This window comes from Bactrocera latifrons, unplaced genomic scaffold (assembly GCF_001853355.1).
Source record: "Bactrocera latifrons isolate USDA-ARS-PBARC rearing strain unplaced genomic scaffold, ASM185335v1 scaffold_266, whole genome shotgun sequence".
NCBI lineage: Eukaryota > Metazoa > Arthropoda > Insecta > Diptera > Tephritidae > Bactrocera > Bactrocera latifrons.
In genome coordinates, this window is record NW_017536252.1 from 113,835 (window position 1) to 132,799 (window position 18,965).

The 18,965-nt window shown below is 34.4% G+C and overlaps 1 protein-coding gene across 10 annotated transcripts in view; it reads left to right on the forward strand.

Annotated features, from left to right (window-relative positions):
• The window catches only part of LOC108969803 (Down syndrome cell adhesion molecule-like protein Dscam2), a 138,771-nt gene that overhangs the window by 56,996 nt on the left and 62,810 nt on the right, over window positions 1–18,965 (forward strand). For 9 of the 10 annotated variants that reach the window (XR_001993425.1, XR_001993426.1, XM_018934733.1 and 6 more), the window contains exons 6-11: window positions 4,273–4,422; window positions 4,691–4,811; window positions 12,141–12,258; window positions 12,624–12,847; window positions 18,593–18,720; window positions 18,836–18,936. Coding sequence is in view for 8 of the 10 variants with exons in the window: in XM_018934733.1 (XP_018790278.1) it covers window positions 4,273–4,422; window positions 4,691–4,811; window positions 12,141–12,258; window positions 12,624–12,847; window positions 18,593–18,720; window positions 18,836–18,936 (842 nt within the window). In the remaining 2 variants the exon portion in view is untranslated. The other variant, XM_018934740.1, reaches the window with a different exon arrangement.

The following is an 18,965-nucleotide window of genomic DNA, read 5'->3' on the forward strand; positions in this document are numbered from 1 at the left end:
TATAAAACGTAAAACATTTGCATGAAATAATTTAAATCGTTGATCATATGATCTCAAAAAGATARCAACGCCATTGTGGTGTGAACATTCGATTGCCATGAAACTGTTTATGGGAATCGGAAGTCGAAAGGAGAAAAAATAAAAGATACACTCCAGCTGCTAATGCTAATTYGGGCAACTTCGGACTCGCTATTATAATACTGTAGGAATATTCAATTAGAATGATTTGAATTAATTTTATATAAGAATAATTCTTTCGACTTCCATTCTTGAGCTGTTGATAACAGCTCCATTTCTGAGTCGTCAATGTTTGAATTGGAGAAAATCAGAGACATCTTTGATTTCAATACAAATTAATTTTTATACTCGTACAACATGTTGCTACAAAGTTGTTGCAAGTTGAAATTCGAGTGTCTGTATGTCGGTCTGTCCGTCCGTGCAAGGTGTTACTTCAGCAGAATGCAAGATATCTTGATGAAACTTTGTACACTTGCTCCATGGCGTCATCAGAAGTTCTGCATTGTAGATCCATTTATCAAAAACCTACAAAAAGCCATAACTAAACCMCAAATTAAGACACAAAAAATTAGATAAATTGGTACACTAAATCGTATTGGGGAAATGCATCTGTGGTGTGAGAATATGTAAAAAGTAATCTTTGCCGCATCCATTAATAGGTCCAACGTACCTTATATATTTCCAGAACAGTTCAAGCAATATCAACCGAATATACAAACGACAAATTTTTTCGACACCTCTTACAACTTCGTGAAGTCGCCGAAATCGTATGATAACCCCGCAACTTTTAACTTCAATAATTTTTGGTACATAAAACTAATATACAATACATTATTATTAATTAATATATTTAAATAATAAATTGCATGTTTACCACATTTCGGTGTCAAACTTGCACAATGCACAGCGCTGTTCGCTTGTTCATCCACTGTGCAAAATGTAAACCCTTCCGGATGAACTGCAACACACCCACACCTTTAGCTTTTCTTTTTGTAATAACTTTTAACTTTTTTGTAAACTTTCGGTTATTCACTGTGCCTAGTCGAATACAGCCATACTATTTTGCCTTTTTACTCTTGTTGTTAAAGACTTGTCGATTCAGAGTTCTTACTGGTACGTCGATTTTATACGTAAGTATGTTGCAGTGATGACTCTTGGTGCCTATGGGATGAATTGGTGCTCATTACATTGCCCCTGTTTTTTGGTGTAGTGAGGCGGAATTGCATTGCAGTTGACATTTATTGGGAAATGTCTTTTCCATGTATATGAAAATGCGTAGGTGCATACTCTTTAATACACTCACATATATATGCGCACTTCGACACACATGCCGAGAATCGCTTGCATTTGTATATATTGTCAGTCCCCTGGCTTGATGTCTGGTCTGCATTTATTATGCTTTGCTGGTAATATCCTGGTTTCACCTACCGATGCTGCTCTACGATATAAACGTGCATTCTTTGAAATGATTAAATAATAAAATCCATTGGAGTGGATTTTAGTTTAAACGATTTATCTTAAATCGCATATTACTTTGGGTAATCAGTATTAATTTTCCCCAATTGAAGGWCAGTGTGAATGGTAACAATTTCAATGTGAAAATCATTGCAGTAAGTAAATAGTAGATGACAAAACCAATGTCATCATTAAAAAGTAGGTGACAATGTTTATTACACAAATATTTCGATGCTTTCCCGTCGATACTGACTAACATTTAAAAATGCCTTATTCTTAAAAAAACAATACATCTTCCKCAAAACCTTTTTCKCGAACGCACCTAATCCAACKCATCAGATGGTGTCATTATACATGCCTTCGCATTATATAGCAGGGCGGGAATAATGATTGACTTATAGAGTTTGGTCTTTGTTCGTTCAGAGAGCACTTTACTTTTCAATTACTTACTCAGTCTAAAGTAGCACCTCCTGACAAGAGTGATTCTGCGTTGAAATTTAAGGCTAATATTGTTGTTGGTGTTGATGCTAATTCCAAGATAGACGAAATTATCTACAAGTTCAAAGTTGTGACTGACAACAGTGACGAGCTAGCCAAGTAGCGAATGCGATGACTTTTTGTTTGATGAAAGGAGATATTTGCTCTTGTCCGACAATCGTCGGGCATGCTTTAGTCCGACGAAATGTTGCAAAGAAGCTAATACATGCAGCTTGTAGTATTTGAATAGCTCGGCCGGTAATCTATTGACACCTGCCGCTCTCTTGTTCTTCAGGTGGGTAATTGCTATTCGACCCTTATCATAGTCGGGCATGGAAAATCTATTCCATCGTCATCGATTGGGGAATCGGCTTCGCCATTTCTAGATGTCACATTTTCAACTACGGCCAGACTATATGAACCGAAAATATTCAACACGGTGGACGCACAAAATATGCTTTAACTCAATACAACCAAACACCTTGCCACTTAAAATTTTCAAGTGCTGTGCATATTTGGCATACACTTTATAACGGTACTTTTTGAKGTATTGAAATTTTTTATTTAGAATTAAGAAAATTTAAAAYAAAACACATTCAGCTAAAGATAAAATCATTTGGAAGKTCGTGAGTTATAGAAAATGAGCGCGAAGTGTATGAGTCATGCGATGAAAAACTGATATTTTAATTTTTTATACTCTCGCAACAAAGTTGCTCAGGAGGGTATTATAGTTTTTTTCACACAACTTTTGTTTGCCAGATATATGGTATACCAAAGTGATCAGGGTGACGAGTAGAGTTGAAATCCGGATGACTGTCTGTCCGTCCGTCCGTCTGTCCGTCGATCCGTCCGTCTGTGCAAGCTGTAACTTGAGTAAAAATTGAGATATCATGATGAAAATTGGTACACTTATTTCCTGGCTCCATAAGAAGGTTAAGTTCGAAGATGGGCAAAATCGGTCCCCTGGCACGCCCATAAAATGGCGAAAACCGAAAACCTATAAAGTGTCATAACTAAGCCATAAATAAAGATAGTAAAGTGAAATTTGGCACAAAGGATCGAAATAGGGAGGGGCATATTCGGACGCAATTTTTTTGGAAAAGTAGGCGTGTCCCCGCTCCCACTAAGTTTTTTGTACATATCTCGGAAACTACTATAGCTATGTCAACCAAACTCTATAGAGTCGTTTTCTTCAGGAATTTCCATATACACTTCAAAAACGGAAGAAATCGGATAATAACCACGCCCACCTCCCATACAAAGGTTATGTTTAAAATCACTAAAAGTACGTTAATCGACTAACAAAAAAMGTCAGAAACACTAAATTTTGCGGAAGGAATGGCAGAAGGAAGCTGCACCCAGGCTTTTCTAAAAATTGAAAATGAGCGTGGCGTCGCCCACTTATGAACCAAAAACCATATCTCAGGAACTACGAAATATGGGTGAAATCGATTCACAACCACGCCTTCTTCCAATATAACGCTATTTTGAATTCCATCTGATGCCTTCTCATCACATTAGGAACCAATGATGATAGCGRAATAAAACTTTACACAAAGAGCTGAGGTATTCCTTGTGGAAAAATTGTCGTGATCGGACTATAACTTTTCAAGGTCCCTGATATCGAACAYGAAGAACTCAGTGCCTAACCTAACCTAATTTTTCACCGAAAGTAGCGGTAAATCTCTYAGATATTTTCATGTAATTTAGAGCGCATCATTTTTCTACTCTCGCAATAAAGTTGCTAATGACGGTATATATCGTCAGATATATGGTTACATATACCAAAGTGATGTCTGTTTATCTGTCCGTGCAAGCTGTAACTTGAGTAAAAATTGAGATATCTTGATGAAACTTGTAATGCGAGAGTATAAAATGTTCGGTGACACCCGAACTTAGCCCTCCCTTGTTTGTTTTTAATTTACTTTCTTTAGTAAAATTGAGGAAAATCCCGAACGAACGAAAAAGTCCGAAAAAAATTTAAGAAAGTATAGTGGAAAGCTTTGCGTGGCCACGAGTKTGCGTACGCATTCATGGTATTCTTCGATTCTGGACCCAGATATTATTTCCGTTTGTTTGACGTAAATTTAACGGAAATGGAATGCTGTATATACTAACGTATAAATAGGAATTTGACAATAAGCCTTGAAAAGGCCGAACATGTTATTTATTTACTTGTCCTTATTAGTTTTTGTTTAGTACTTGACGAGTATAGTCTTCTTTCCCTTACACATATGTTTCTATGTTTTGCTTATATCATAACAACACTGAAAATAACAAGTTTATCTAAGCAATAACCTTCTGATTAATCTTTTGATGCAGCTGGACGTTATGTGGTACTTTCGTCATATGGAGACCTCTATATACGCTCGGTGCGCACAGAGGACAGCTTGGTGAAGTTCTCTTGCCTGGTCACAAACACACTGAATGGAGAAAAGCAGCGCAGTGATGCTATAATGTTGCAGGTGAAAGGTATGAAGTTACACGAATGAAATAATGTGTCTAACCGACTACCAAAAGCTAAATATATYTTCATACATATATAATATTTAAAAGTACCATATATTTATTCTATGGCTGACAAAATTGGGAGCTTCATTCAAAATTACTTCGATTCAATAATATCAAACCCTTTAATTGGTATTTATATGCTTCTTTTGTATTTGAGCACAATTTGCATATAATTTCAACATGGAAAAGAGTTAAATATATTTTGAGTATTTTTTGGTGTGTTTTGCAGAGCTGAGCAAAAATCTTGCACCTCGCACCACTCAGAAGCCAGTAATGGAAATACATGTGGAACGTGGWAGTGATGTCCATTTGCCGTGCAACATCCAGGGAAATCCTTTTCCTATATTTACGTAAGTCACCATAAAAGAGAATTTTRTTTGGTTWATTATTTGGTGTCGTAAAATGAATTTTGGCATTCATTGTTTTCTTGTTTTCTCCGAAGAAATTGTTAAAATTGAAAAATTGACATACCCCTAATCTACTATGCCTGCACCGAACAAAACACCCTCGGTATCGTCATACAGCTCGTTCTCGCGTGATCTATTCCCCCTGATGCTCCTTTGAAACTTCACAGTTGCAATCATCCCTGGTACAAAAACGATGGCTGCTGCTGCGCCAATTGTTACACCCATTGTGTCCTTTAAAACCCCATAAAGTGGATTTCTACATTAATTCTAAGGGTATAAGGGAACAGAAAATGCAAAAAAAAAAAAAAGGTCTTTTTATACTCTTTTCTATTAGAAAAATAAAAGTCGAGGGTATTATATAATAGTTTCGGTCCAGCCGAAGTCAACGTTTTTTCTTGTTTCTTTTAATTTTAGCTCGTATAATTATCGAAATATTATTATATTATTGTCAATTATATATTGGAGCAATGAAACCATAAGTATAATATGTGAGAGCAGTAGTAACTCATCGAACAATTGATTCCATACTGACTGGCTTTCAGGTAAACTTGCCCGTTAATTTTCGATTTCGATTTAGATTTTCAATCGATTTCAATTCTTCGCATAATGAATAATTAATTTTAACGCACTATGTAATAGTAAGTATATGAATAATATATAATGTATTACGATGAAAAAGATTTTGAATCTATTCTATTCTCAAAATCATTACTGAAAGAGTGTGCTGGTGACTTTAAATATAAATTTAAGACCATTTTTAAGACTATTAAATATGTATATCGACTGACGTAAGTCGTGTTGATTAGTATTATCTATTTTACAATTGAATTACAGTGAATTTCTAACAATATTATTATATACACCTTTTCTATTTAGAAATAATAAGTACAAAATTATTTTAAAAATATTTTTAAATCGAGTTTTCGGTAAAAACYATTAAAGCGATTTCAAAATTTTGGAAATTAGCTTGTTTTTAATATTTCCTAGGAAGAATGAATAACATTATATTTAGGATGTCTGTTGAGTATGCAATAGTGGCCGGTTGGTCTGTATGTGTTTTGTAGTAACGAATATTTAGTTTGACTCGTTAATAGAATTTTATTTTTTCTCTCGTTACACAATATATGTTTTATGTATAAATGTGGCCTTTAATGTGTATATTTACTCGTACTTCTTTAGGTGCTTTTAATACATACTTACATATTAGAAATTCGTTAGCCCAAAAGAAATAATGAACAAGCACCCGCCAAAATGGCATTTGAGCAAAAGCAAGTAACATTTTGTTTATTTTCGTTGCTAACCCGTCATAGCATAGCTACGGATCTGCACACGTACAAGTCATGAATGGGACTAATAAAATACCATAAAGACCCACATATTTTGCACGCATAATGGGAKGCAACTAGCTTAAGTTAATGCTGACAGTATTCTACGTTGAATAAAGGTTGCCCGGGCCAAYAGTGCAGCTAGCCACATGGATTCAACTCACTTGATTGCGGCAATGCTATTATTTTGCGGTCAGCATCTMAGTATTAATTATAGAAAAAAATTTGGCTTGCTTTGATACTATTTTGTGGTAATGGTGCCATAAAAGATTGTTTGCCTAGCAGTGTATTTGCTCATTKATAGCAATTGTCTGTTCGGCTTAAATGTGGCTATGAATTTATTCCTTCTACGGAAGAATAAAATTCAAATTTCAGTATTTATAATAGTTACATTCTTGCGTATATAGAGCAATATATGAACATTTTTTGTTTAAGCCAACATTTATTTGGAAGAGAGATGTCCGTCAAATAAAAATAATTAAGGAACCTGGCTTTCGAGCGCAGCTGAATATTTGTATACTCCAGCTACTTGAATGAATCCGAGTTGTGAAACTTATAAATAAATGATCACATAATAAATAATGTAATATATATATATATATATATATTTGGATAAACTTAATGCGTTACGAACAATCCACTCCGGAACACAATTTGTATACACATTTTTACCTCAAATGCTCGTTATTTCACCTTCACATACTTATGGATATGCGACATCCAACGAATTTGGAAATCAATAAATGCTGCTTAAGCTTAATCTGCAACAGATTTGCTTTATGCATAAGGTACGGCAGCAAAGTAAAAGTATTTTCCCATTCAACATTCTCATCACGTGCGCAGCGCAACTGAATGTTAAGTCAATTGGGCTAAAGTGAAGACTAACACATCCACATACCAATAACTGTGAAAATCATATGTTTCCTCACGCTACTTTACCGYTGTAGAGAACCCGAAAATAGTGGTCTTTGGTTGATATCATAAAAGGTGGTACACGGCTAAGAGTGCAACTATGAACACTTTCCAGTAGAGCGCATGTGTGTGTTTGTTATACTTTTGCCACATGTTGYTACAGAATATCATAGGTTTCTTCCTCTAACCGTTGTTTGTATCACCTAAAAGGGTTATATATACATATTTAAATGATCAACAGAAATTCCGGACTAGCTCCATACCTATTTCTCATATAACACAATTTTAAATTTTGTCTGAATCTTTCACTTCCCAGAACCCAAACTATGCACCAATGAATGTATCAGGGTAAAACTTTGCACAAGTGTACCTAGTCCACAGGTTTTTTTTATTCATTTTTTTCACATGCTCATTTTTTCGAAAATATAGGTCAGTATGTATATAAACTCAGAGAAAATCCTTATCTCATAATAATAAAAAATGGGTTGAATCAGATTATGGGAATTATAAACCCTCCCATATATACCAAATATAAAAACATGCGAATTTCCGTCAAACTTTTTCCTGCGAATATTGGCCAATATGCGAGTTACGTTAATTAAATCAAGTGAGCGTGGTTTACTAATAAAATCGAGTGAAATCTTGCCCTTTTCCTCATGTAACCAATATCAGGGTTTTTCGTTTATAAAACGAATACATTATCCGGCGTGTAGTGGTGATGGTATGTGAGGTTAAGGTACCTTAGGAAAACTTTGAAAACATCTTTTTCTGTAATTATAACTGGTGATGGCAAGAATATATAATAGTCCCCTATTTCTCATATGTTATTCATAATAGAACATTTCAAACTTCCGGTTGGATTTAAACCKCAGAAATCGGTCAATATATGTACAAGATGTATGTATGATTTCAATGATTTCTTTATACTAAAAGACCCTAAACTCAATGTATCGGTCAGTGCATGAATTTATAAATTGCTTGAAAATATATTCTTAAATATACCTGGTCAATGTCAAAAGCTAGAGAAATCAGYCCGTCCCGTCCATTTATTAAGTCGGCAAGTTTTCTTGAAAATTATATGACTTATCACTGAATATTAATGGAATTGGAGTAGAACTTGGTCTAAACTTCCTATTCCTAATTAAAGAATTTCGATTTTCTGGTAAACGTTTTCCACTTAAACTCAATATATTAAATTTAGACTTTGGTTGAGTTTAGCATAGTTCTCATTTAACGCAGATTTTATTATAAKATTCGATGAAGCGATTAAAACATATTAATGACCTTCAATATAAATTCATAAGATTCCGAATTTGATTGCTATTCATTTACGATTTCGACCAATAATTAATGTCGAATTCTTTTGCAAAAACTTTTAATACAGGTATAATATTTTGGCAAGAACCTGTACATAGGTATATCATAGGGTTTCCTATAAGAGTGATATGATTTCTTAAAAAAAAAAAAAAAAAACAACAAAAAAAAGTAATTGTTGAGGAGATTTAATTTTTTTTATTTACAGTGTAGTGCAATCAATACAATTAAGTTCTGAGTATAACATTATTAAAATGGCCAATACGACTTCCTTTGCACAAACGAATTCGGTAACCCAATTTTCGAGTACATTTGTCACTCAATCAAGAMGTACGTCATGAGTAGCACGTTGTTGTATTGACTTCTAAAGCTTAAGGAGAGTCTGGTTTATTGCTAAAGACCAATGACCCCACAAGTTGTTGTGGGRACTATTAATTATTTTTGCCATCACCAGTTATAATTACAGGAAAAGATGTTTTCAAAGTTTACCTGAGATACCTTAACCTCACACCTTAATTTCACACCACTATACGCCGGATARTAAAAACCCTGATATTGGTTACATGAGAAAACGGGCAAGATTTCACTCGATTTTAATAGTGGTGTTAAATCAYAACTTCTTGGAAGCCATTCAATGTTCTTGAAATAATCGAATCTTCAAATCTTTCTCGCAATAGTTCTCTTCCAATTACAGCCATAAGAAATTGGTTATAATCGATCTATATCGCTCTCCATTTACAGTACCGGTGTCATCAGCTCCATTTCGAAAGAAGCGCGGACCCATGATTACACTAGACCAAAAAGCACAGCAAACTGTCAATTTAGTGAGAACAATTTAATACGGATGCAAATCAAAATCTTTTCTCATAATCTGCCGGTTGTGGCTTGAGACATCAAACAAAGTTTGTTGTATATATCTCCTAAACCACTTAAGGTAACATCCAAATTTGCTGTGTACAAATCTTTTAAGAACATCTACCGACGGGGTGAAAATAGATTAAATCGGAGGATAACCCCGCTTTACTATAATGGCACTGTTAAAGACTATCAAATGCGTGATAAATCAAGCGCTAAATTTTACCACCGAGATGGGATGAGATAGCTTTATAGGAGCTGTTGTGCCCACCGCCCACTTCTTGATGAAATTTCATATCTCAGGACCTGACCAATTGATTTCGTCAAAATTTTGTACGTAGCATTTCGTTTGTATTCTTATATCACATTRTAAAAATTGATGAAATTGGACATCAACCACGCCTACATCTCATATCGCAAAATTTTAAATTCCACTTGATTTCTTYAGTTTCCAGTACCAAAATCAAGAAACAATCAATATAACGGATTAATACTTTACACGAATAATATCTTAAGTATATGTGGAAATTATGACCAAAAATTTTTTAAATCCAATAAAAATTGTTCAAGCTCTTAGGTTCCGAATCGAAAATGTCGCTCTATGTGTGATATATATAACTGAAATTAAGGAATAATGATTGGTATATTGGTGTTATAATGATATGTCTGTGTGTGAAAAGTGGTTTGAATCGGACCAATACTTTCCYTAGCCTCTATATACTTAATATAAAATTTTTGAACTTCGAGGTGACTTTAGACCGGATATATTGGCCAATATTTGAGTTATCCCAATGAAAGTAAAAGAGCGTGTTTTATTCATAATAGTGTATCTCTGTGTCTATACAACTAATATCAGGATTTTCAAACATCCTACAGGCTTTACTCCCTTATGATTGGTTTTACACCTTACATTATTTCGCAGGCTTTTATTCTTTGCATGTTGCATTGTTTGGTTGATTATAAATCATAAGTTTTAAAAATAGAAGAATATAAGAAATTTTTATTTTCAATTGTAATCTGAACTATTCTTAATAGTAAATTTTGCAAAACAAGACTTGATAGCTTTGACTATACCACTTTAATGATGTATTCGCATACTCTCTTTTACGAGTTGAACTCGGTAAATTTGTTGTTGATTTTGCTTGTATTGGCAAGAGAAAAGAAGCGAACAAAGAAACGACGACTCGAAGATTGCTATTAAGTAGTTGTTCTGGGTTTAAAGGCAATCTTTACACGACTTTATCCATTTTTGGCAATACGGTGTGCTATTGACTGAAAAATACTATCTGAGTTTCATTAAGATACTTTACATTTTAATCGATATATACGGTATAAAGTCAACCAGAAGTGCGAAGGTTTGTATATCAGAAGGGAAGTATTGGCCTTTGATTTTATCTATTTTTGATACAAGGACACGTTTTTATCACATTTCCAATCAACTTTTAACATATTTTTATTTATATTTATACTAATAAATAAATAAACAAATACATCTTCGGTATCTAGGGACTGGAAAATTATGGTCCGATTTCGTTAATTGCAGGAGTGCTTTGAGGAATTAAAATTTGKATATATGCAAAGGAGGCATTAAACCTATAAGTAGGGAGCCTGATCGGTTAGAAAAACGGCTTATTTTGAAGATTAAAATAATTTGTAAACTAAATCTAAATAGCTTTTAAGACAATAATCAATTCTATAGAAACGAAAATTGGGAAGAACATGATAACGAGGAGGCCCTTTTTCTCAAGGATCGTTAAGGGTTTTTTCAGATAACGGTTAGTATACAGCACTTAGGCCCTTAGATATACCTTAGATGTATATTCTTCAAAAGAAAATGCTGAACTCGCTTATACAGCACGAGGCCAATATACAATTTTCKATATTATTTAAGGAATGTCGAAAACATTTAACATTTAATTTACTAATGCTGTGCAATAGTTTACATTCGGATATATATGTATATTGCAATGATATAAACCACTCTTTCACACACAAACTGAGTAAGGTAAGGCCACAACAAAATAAAATAAGTAAGGAAAAGCCAAGTTCGAGTGTGACCGAACATTTTATCACGTACTCGTTTATTACTTCCCATATTTTCAAATAAATTTATATTTTGGGAGATATGCACATTAACCTACTAGGAGGCAGGGGTCTCCACTTTTTTAACCGCAGATGGCGCTCTTGAATGCGATACGTTGCATCTTTTTACATTTTTGTATCACATTGCGAAGTTTAGTAATGGCACTTCATAGGTTTTATGGSGTTTTATAGGCCTACCAAATAGCTCAACTGCTGATATATATCTTTACCACGTTGCATCAAAATATTTGTTTTATGTGGTACAAACAWCGGTTAGGTGAACAAAACTATTATTCTTTGTTGCAACATGAAGCGAGAGTATAAAGAAGAAGAGGAAACATACAGATAAATGCATATTAACTCGGCTAAACGAATTGCTCACGGGAGATAGACTGCAAGCGGCAGTGAAAACAGATAACGTGTGCATGTGGGTATTTTTGTACGTATCCGTCTGAGGAGCAACTGTTGTGACAATGAGGCAAATAATTCATTGTCATGGTTGCAGTCGTGCAGACACTACAGCACATACAAGTACACCTAGTAGTTTATATACGTATGCAGGGGCGCGCACAGGTGTTGCACGCACGCTCAGGATAATATGGATATTTGCCAAGATACTTTCTGCAGTTTTCTACTTTTCAACACACACGTACGCAAGTACAACCGGTAAAATTATATTTTGAAGCAATCATTCGAAGGTCATTTTTTACTCTTATTTCGTTCTTTTACTTACTTCTTTGGCACTTTACTAACGTCTGGTACTTTTGTGATTTTCTACTTGCAGATGGTATCGTGTTTCGGATTCATCAGCATTGTACCCAATTCCATCTTCGCAGCGTGTGATACTGTCACGCACGCTGTTGCTTATCAAAAATGCTGACGAACGGGATGCCGGCAAATGGGTAAGTGAGCGCTGCAAAGCGCCTTCAACTTAAGAAATGGGGCTAAAGAAAATGAATTATGGGTGCATAAAAGCGAGAACTTTTGAAAACAAGTCAATTGATGTGGCAGTCGAGAGTCTTTCACACCTGTACATACCTTACAGTGAGTCTCAATCGCCGCACCAACACTTTGCAATGGRAATCGAGTTAGGAATCTCATTAACGCCAACTTGTGGAAAAATGTGTAATTTGCCACGGAAATGTCAATTTAAAGTGGCATGCTGTCATTCAACGCTAGAGCTTATTTTACAAAATTTTTTATGTTTTCCATATATGGGTACTACAACTCTCTTTACTTTAATTTTTTGCGTCTTTTTTGTGCCCAGGTGTGYCAGGCGGCGAATCAATTCGGCGAGCAGCGCATCGAAATCCGTCTGATGGTTAACTCATATGTGTCGGTGCATATTCTGCCGCAAGTGCAAATTGTCAATTCGGGCGGAATGGCAATTTTCAACTGTTCGACCACGGGTTCAGCGATCGATGGCGTCGAGTGGTTGCACAATGGAATAGCTCTACAGGGCAACAATGCGCTTAGCAACGGCAGAGAGAAGTAAGTGAATGTTTTAAATACGTATTAAAGCTTAGATAAATGGAAGCACATTTGTTCCTGTTTTCATATCTGAGAGCACCGGCTGCATGCCTACGAATTGGTAGTTCGTCGGCTTAAATTCAAGTCGATGTAGGTAGTTGCTTCAGTCAAATACAGCTTATTAATTGGTGTTAAGACTAATATCCAATTAGCAAACCAACTGAAATCTTAAATCTAAATATGTAAATATGTAACTATGTATTGGGTAGATGGAAAAGTCTTATCGTATTTAGACACTAGATATCGTTGCAGTCGTATATTTCCATATAGTGCTTCAAAGGTGAGATTTCGGGGAAGTCAAAACAAAGTTACAGCTGTTCAAAAAWGAGTGAAAATTTTGATGAAATTCGTTATATTTTAAATTTTTTGTATATGCCATTTAAGCCACCAATGAAAATGTGAAATTTACGGAGATGATGCTGTATCTAAAGTTTTACACTGACGGAATAATGTCTCTAGCTGAAAAATGGCGAAAGATGGTCGACCAAAATGGTACATTTATTATTATAAATATAAAAAAAATAAGTTGAAGTTTGATTAGAAATACGAGAAGACTTTTTCGACCACCCAATATGTATGCTTATAACTACTAGAACTAGTTTAGGGTTTTTACATGTTTTTCACCACTTCAATCATTTTCACACCAATTTTGTTGATATTTCTGACTCTGTTTAGAACTATTTCGTTGATTGGTAAATTGGAGTTTTGCATTTCCTCAAAACTCAACTCGAAAGTTTGCTACAGTTATCGAGTGGTTTGTGTGTAACAATCTACACTAGCTACACAATAACACGTGAATATGTATGAATTTGTAGATCTGTTTCCATGGATTGCAGCTTTTTGCTTTATTCGTCGAGATTTCGGTATATCGAAAAATAGCATTGTTCCTTAATAGACACAATGTGAATWAATGAATAAAAAATAAACAGGGAAGAGTAAATAAGTTGCCAATTAATAAATGCAAGCAGTTTATAGTATTTCCAGAAATAATTTTTAGGCCGTATGTATGTAGACGGCCGCTTAAAAACGTAGACTCTTATTTTCACGGTGGGAACTGGGTTCGGTGTTAGTATAAATATTTATAAAGGACGGTTAATACTGTCTTTGGAGGTGCAAAAAAAAAAAAAAGTGCCCAACTGGTGGCATGATTCCGGTCGAATGAGTAGCGTAGTGTAGTGAAATAAAAAAATTAAAAATATTTCCTATACAATGACGTACGATCTTTGAAAAATATCAAAAATTAACAAAATGGCGTAATTGTGAAAAAAAATTGTTTATTAGGTAAAAAGTTGTCGTTTTTTAGTGCCAAATTCTCAATTTTCAACCAATCAAAAAGATCATAGGTCATTGTATAGTAAATGTATAAATAAATAAACTCAGTTTTAATTTCAAGTCGATTGGTCAATTTCTCGTTGAGTTATGACGCCAGCAATTTTGTAAAATGTTGTTTCGAGAAAAACGCGTTTAAAGTTTCACTTATGTTTGTTTGCACCTCTGAGCGGTAGCTCTTTATAACGCTGCCATCCAAAAACTATTCGAGATGCGATTGTCCTGATTTCACAGGATATTTATGGAAATATAAGCTATCGAAAAAGAAAATAAACAAAAAAAAAAAATTTTACATATTCAACGTTATATCCCTATGACCGATTATCGGAGATGCAGCAAATACATGTTGGACAAAGAAAACTTGAATACCCATAAGCAACATGTTTGCGTGCATTAAAACTAGAATATTCAGTAATTTTTCGGTTGGTTTGTTTGCGGTCGTGAACTTGATTTGCATGGCTGTGAGACAGAAGTGCTACAATTCCACAAGCCAATCAAACGGAATGAAATTAAATAAAATTGCAAAGCTAAAAGCTGGAATATGCGTATCGTAATTGAAAGGATCTACAAGGAAAGGATCTGATTGTATTTAATTCGCTCATATTCAAGCTTAAAAGAAATATGATTTCTTTAATGAATAAGATAAAGTACTTCTTTAAATTAATATTGACCCTGTCTCTTATACACATCTAGATGTGTATAAGAGACTTGTATTTAATTCGCTCATATTCAAGCTTAAAAGAAATATGATTTCTTTAATGAATAAGATAAAGTACTTCTTTAAATTAATATAAATGTTTGTAAATGAAAAATTCAGCTGTCTTTAATAATAGGAGTATTGAGGATTTAATGTCAAAAATCAATTAATTCTTAATAATAATATAAAATTAAGTTTAAACAATTAGTATTTCGTCCAATGACCGTCGTTGGAAAACACAGCTGCTCATCTCTTAGGCGTGGAGTTCACCAAACGCTTGCATTTCTCGAGTGGAATGACTTTCCAGCCTTCTTCACAGCACTCCATAATTGCTTCGTATTTGACGAATTATCTTTCCCTACTGCTTCTTTGAAATCTGCCCAAAGATTATGAATTGGATTAAGGTCCGGAGACTGAGCCGGCCAACCCATAACCTTCAACTCCATTAAGAGCAAACCAAGCTTACCTGCTGGTATGTTTATCTTGTTGATAGATTAACGGCAATTTCAACGGCATTTTCCATTCAGCATGTGGTAGCATAGTCAACTCCATTATTTCAACGTAAAATTTGTAATCCATGCTTTCTTTAATCCAAAATTTTTTTGTTTCATCGGTCTACGATGTATTGCGCCATATTTCGACTGACCAATGCAGGTACTCTTCAAGGCACTGCTATTATTCACAAATTCATTTTAACATAAACATATTGKATTCAGAAGGAAAACCACTTAACCCCTGTAAAGGAAATAATGTAGACTTTTTGAATTCAATGTATTATCTTGAATATTGTTATTCGTAGTGACCTATTGCCAATGTTCGCTTTTAGTTACGTATGTATACAAATGAAAAAGCTTCCATTTATTTACAAGCTCAACAGATATCGGCATTTTGCCAAGTTGGCAAATAAAGCATGGAAAATATAAATATACATGCGGATATGGAAACTCGGCACCTCTTTGTGATTATGCTAATCAAATAAATAATAATTTCCAAACTATTGGTTTGGCGGCTTTGAGTAGAATGAGGTTGGGGGAAAGCACAAGAGTTTCTTTTAAAGCAAGGGGTGCAATGTACAAATGCTTAATAAATTTAAACTAATTTCTGGTGTCTTTCAGAGAGTACTTATGTTTCAGTAGTACTATATTTCAATAAAAAAAAAAGGTAGCAAATGTTTCTGAACAAAATAGAAACAAAGAGCAAAAAAAAAAAATGTTTGGTAACTTAAAGGAAAGTACGAATTAATAAAAAGAGTTAATGGTGATGAGTCATACTCAAGTTCTACCTGGTTTACACGATTTAGTCCTAGAARGATAGTGCTATTTGATATCACGAAAAATAACGATACGTTGAAATATTGTCTCTCTATTGAGTTTTATCTGAAAATTAGAGTAAAGGAAAGACCTGCGCTTTATTTACATAATGGTTGTCACTTAACCAAAAAAAMAAAAAAAAAACGTGTGGAATAATTTATTCGATTTTACCAATTTTTGTGACAGGACCTGATGTTATCACAAATTTTTTCTCTTCGAATTTGAATACAAGACCTAACAGTTTAGATTCACATATTTGAGGTTTGGAAAATGTTCGACTTCCGTAAAACTGGTTTTGCTTAAACCAGTTATTCTTTTAACCGTATTAATATTTGAGTATATACATATWTTACCATATATTACGGTGTTTTGTATTTTTGAACTATTGATTTTTATCAGTCCCATCATGAAATTTCCTGWGAATTTTAGCCCTTAATACTAACATTAAGGACTGGACCAAGGCRTGTAAAAATTTTCTATTGAAAATACACGACAATCGTGATTRTTCATCTTTAAATTCTAAAGCTCAGAAGCATTTTATGGTATCGCTTTGACGGTAGACACATATTCCTCAGAATTGATCAATCTACAAAAGTGCCCATTGCGACAAAGTYGAAACTCACATCGGCGAGGTAGTACGGGGCTCTAAACTTGATTTTTCCTCGAAATTCGTATTTTGTTGTATATACATATATACAATGACAAGAGCTATAGAAAAAATGTACATGTCAAACTTGTAGGAAATTTTATTTGCTACAAAAAAGTCCGATGTCAAAATCGCTATCATTAATACTTCTCTAATATTCGGCTTTTTAAGTAAGGGTTTATAGAATTTTAATAGATGTTATGTAAGAAAGGAGCTATGAAAATTCCATGCAGCCTTAATTGAAAAGCCGAAAAATACACATTAATTACCGCAAAGGGGCAGTTCCAAAAGTGAATGCGAACACTAAGGGGCATATTCGGGCATTGCTGACGTCAAAACCAATGAGATGGGGCCAAATCGGTTCAACAGATTTGCAGGAAGAAGCTGCAATTTAAATATGTATACCAAAACGTTTAAGCATAATTTTTCTAATTTCCCCTTTATGAGAAATATACGTTTTGGCATTACAATATCGGAAAATATTTTTCAGGTATACCGGGACGTAACATATCATAAATTTACATTTATGTTGACTATGTTAGAGTGAAAATACTAGTCTACATGTACAAGTGTAAAAGGAGGACACAATTATGCCGATCATTCAGCATTCAGCAGTCAGCTAACTTTTATTGGTTTATGTCCTTAAYTACTTCAGCAGAATGCTCTAATAAATGTTTTAAGATAAACAATGTCATATCTGGCGTCGAAAAATCTTCCCTTATTGAATGGACCACCAATAGGTCCGGACTTTAATCTAATCGAAAATGCCAAGTCCATGCCCTGATGATTCGATTGCTCGCTCAACAAGATACTTACACATTCCATATCTTACTAATCTATCTATACTAACTTYCGCGAAAAACAAATAAATGAGCAGGGTATTTTAAGTTTGCCATGAAGTTTGTAACACCCAGGAGGAAGCATCGGAGACATATAAAGTATATATTTAAATGATCAGTATGTTGAGCTGAGTCGATTTAGTCATGTCCATCTGTCTGTCGGTCTGTCTCTCCATTTGCCCGTCTGTATATATACGAATTAGTGCCTCAGTTTTTAAGATATCGTTTTTAAATTTTGCAAATGTCATTTACTCTCCATTTGTCGGAACTGCCGATATCGAACCACTATAACATATAGCTGCCATACAAACTGAACGATCGGAATCAAATTCTTGTACGGAAAACTTTCACATTTGACAGTGTATCTTCAGAGGAGATGGCACAGKTTATTTTCCAAGATAAYAATGTAATATAAAAACGAAATTGTTCACATCGGCTTACTATAGCATATAGCTGCTATACAATCTGAACGATCTAATATGTATGGTATGGAAAACTTTTGCATTTGGCAAGATATATTCACGAAATTTGGTATAGACTATTATATATAGCTTCCATACAAACTGAACGAACGGGTATACATATGTATGTATGTGTAAACGTGTGAACCAATTTATGTGCAGTTATGTAAATCCAAGCACATGCAACGCTTCCATTATCCCTCACTCATACATATGCAGTTAACATCATTTTCTATGCCATTTTCTATTTGCCACATATTATATGTATGWATATACTTATGTAAGTATACTCACGAGTTTAGGGTTTCGTAATTAGGGGTGTGTCATATATTGTGCAAATCTAGTATGTAAATACTTATGTACAGTTATAATTTTGTGTATGAATACTTCGGCTAATATCCACATTTTTGTTTGTCATCTACAGCATACGGTTTCTTACGAAGACCTCGCTAATGGTACATAACGTGGGTCGTAGAGATCGAGGTGTCTATCAGTGCTTGGTGGAGAATAGCAGAGCCAGCGCCCAGGCTATGGCCGAATTGAAGTTGGGTGGTAAGTACAAATGTGTGATAACATCTCGCTTARCAAATTAATAATTCATAAGGTCCAAATATTTAAAGTGAAATTTCCCTTTTATTTTTTGGCTTTTTGTTTTTTTTTTTTGTAGATACCGTGCCTGAACTGATTTACACCTTTATTGAGCAAAATGTGCAGCCGGGGCCATTAATATCGCTTAAGTGCTCGGCTAGCGGTTCGCCGCCACCACAAGTAAGTATATCGTTCACTACGCTCAAGCT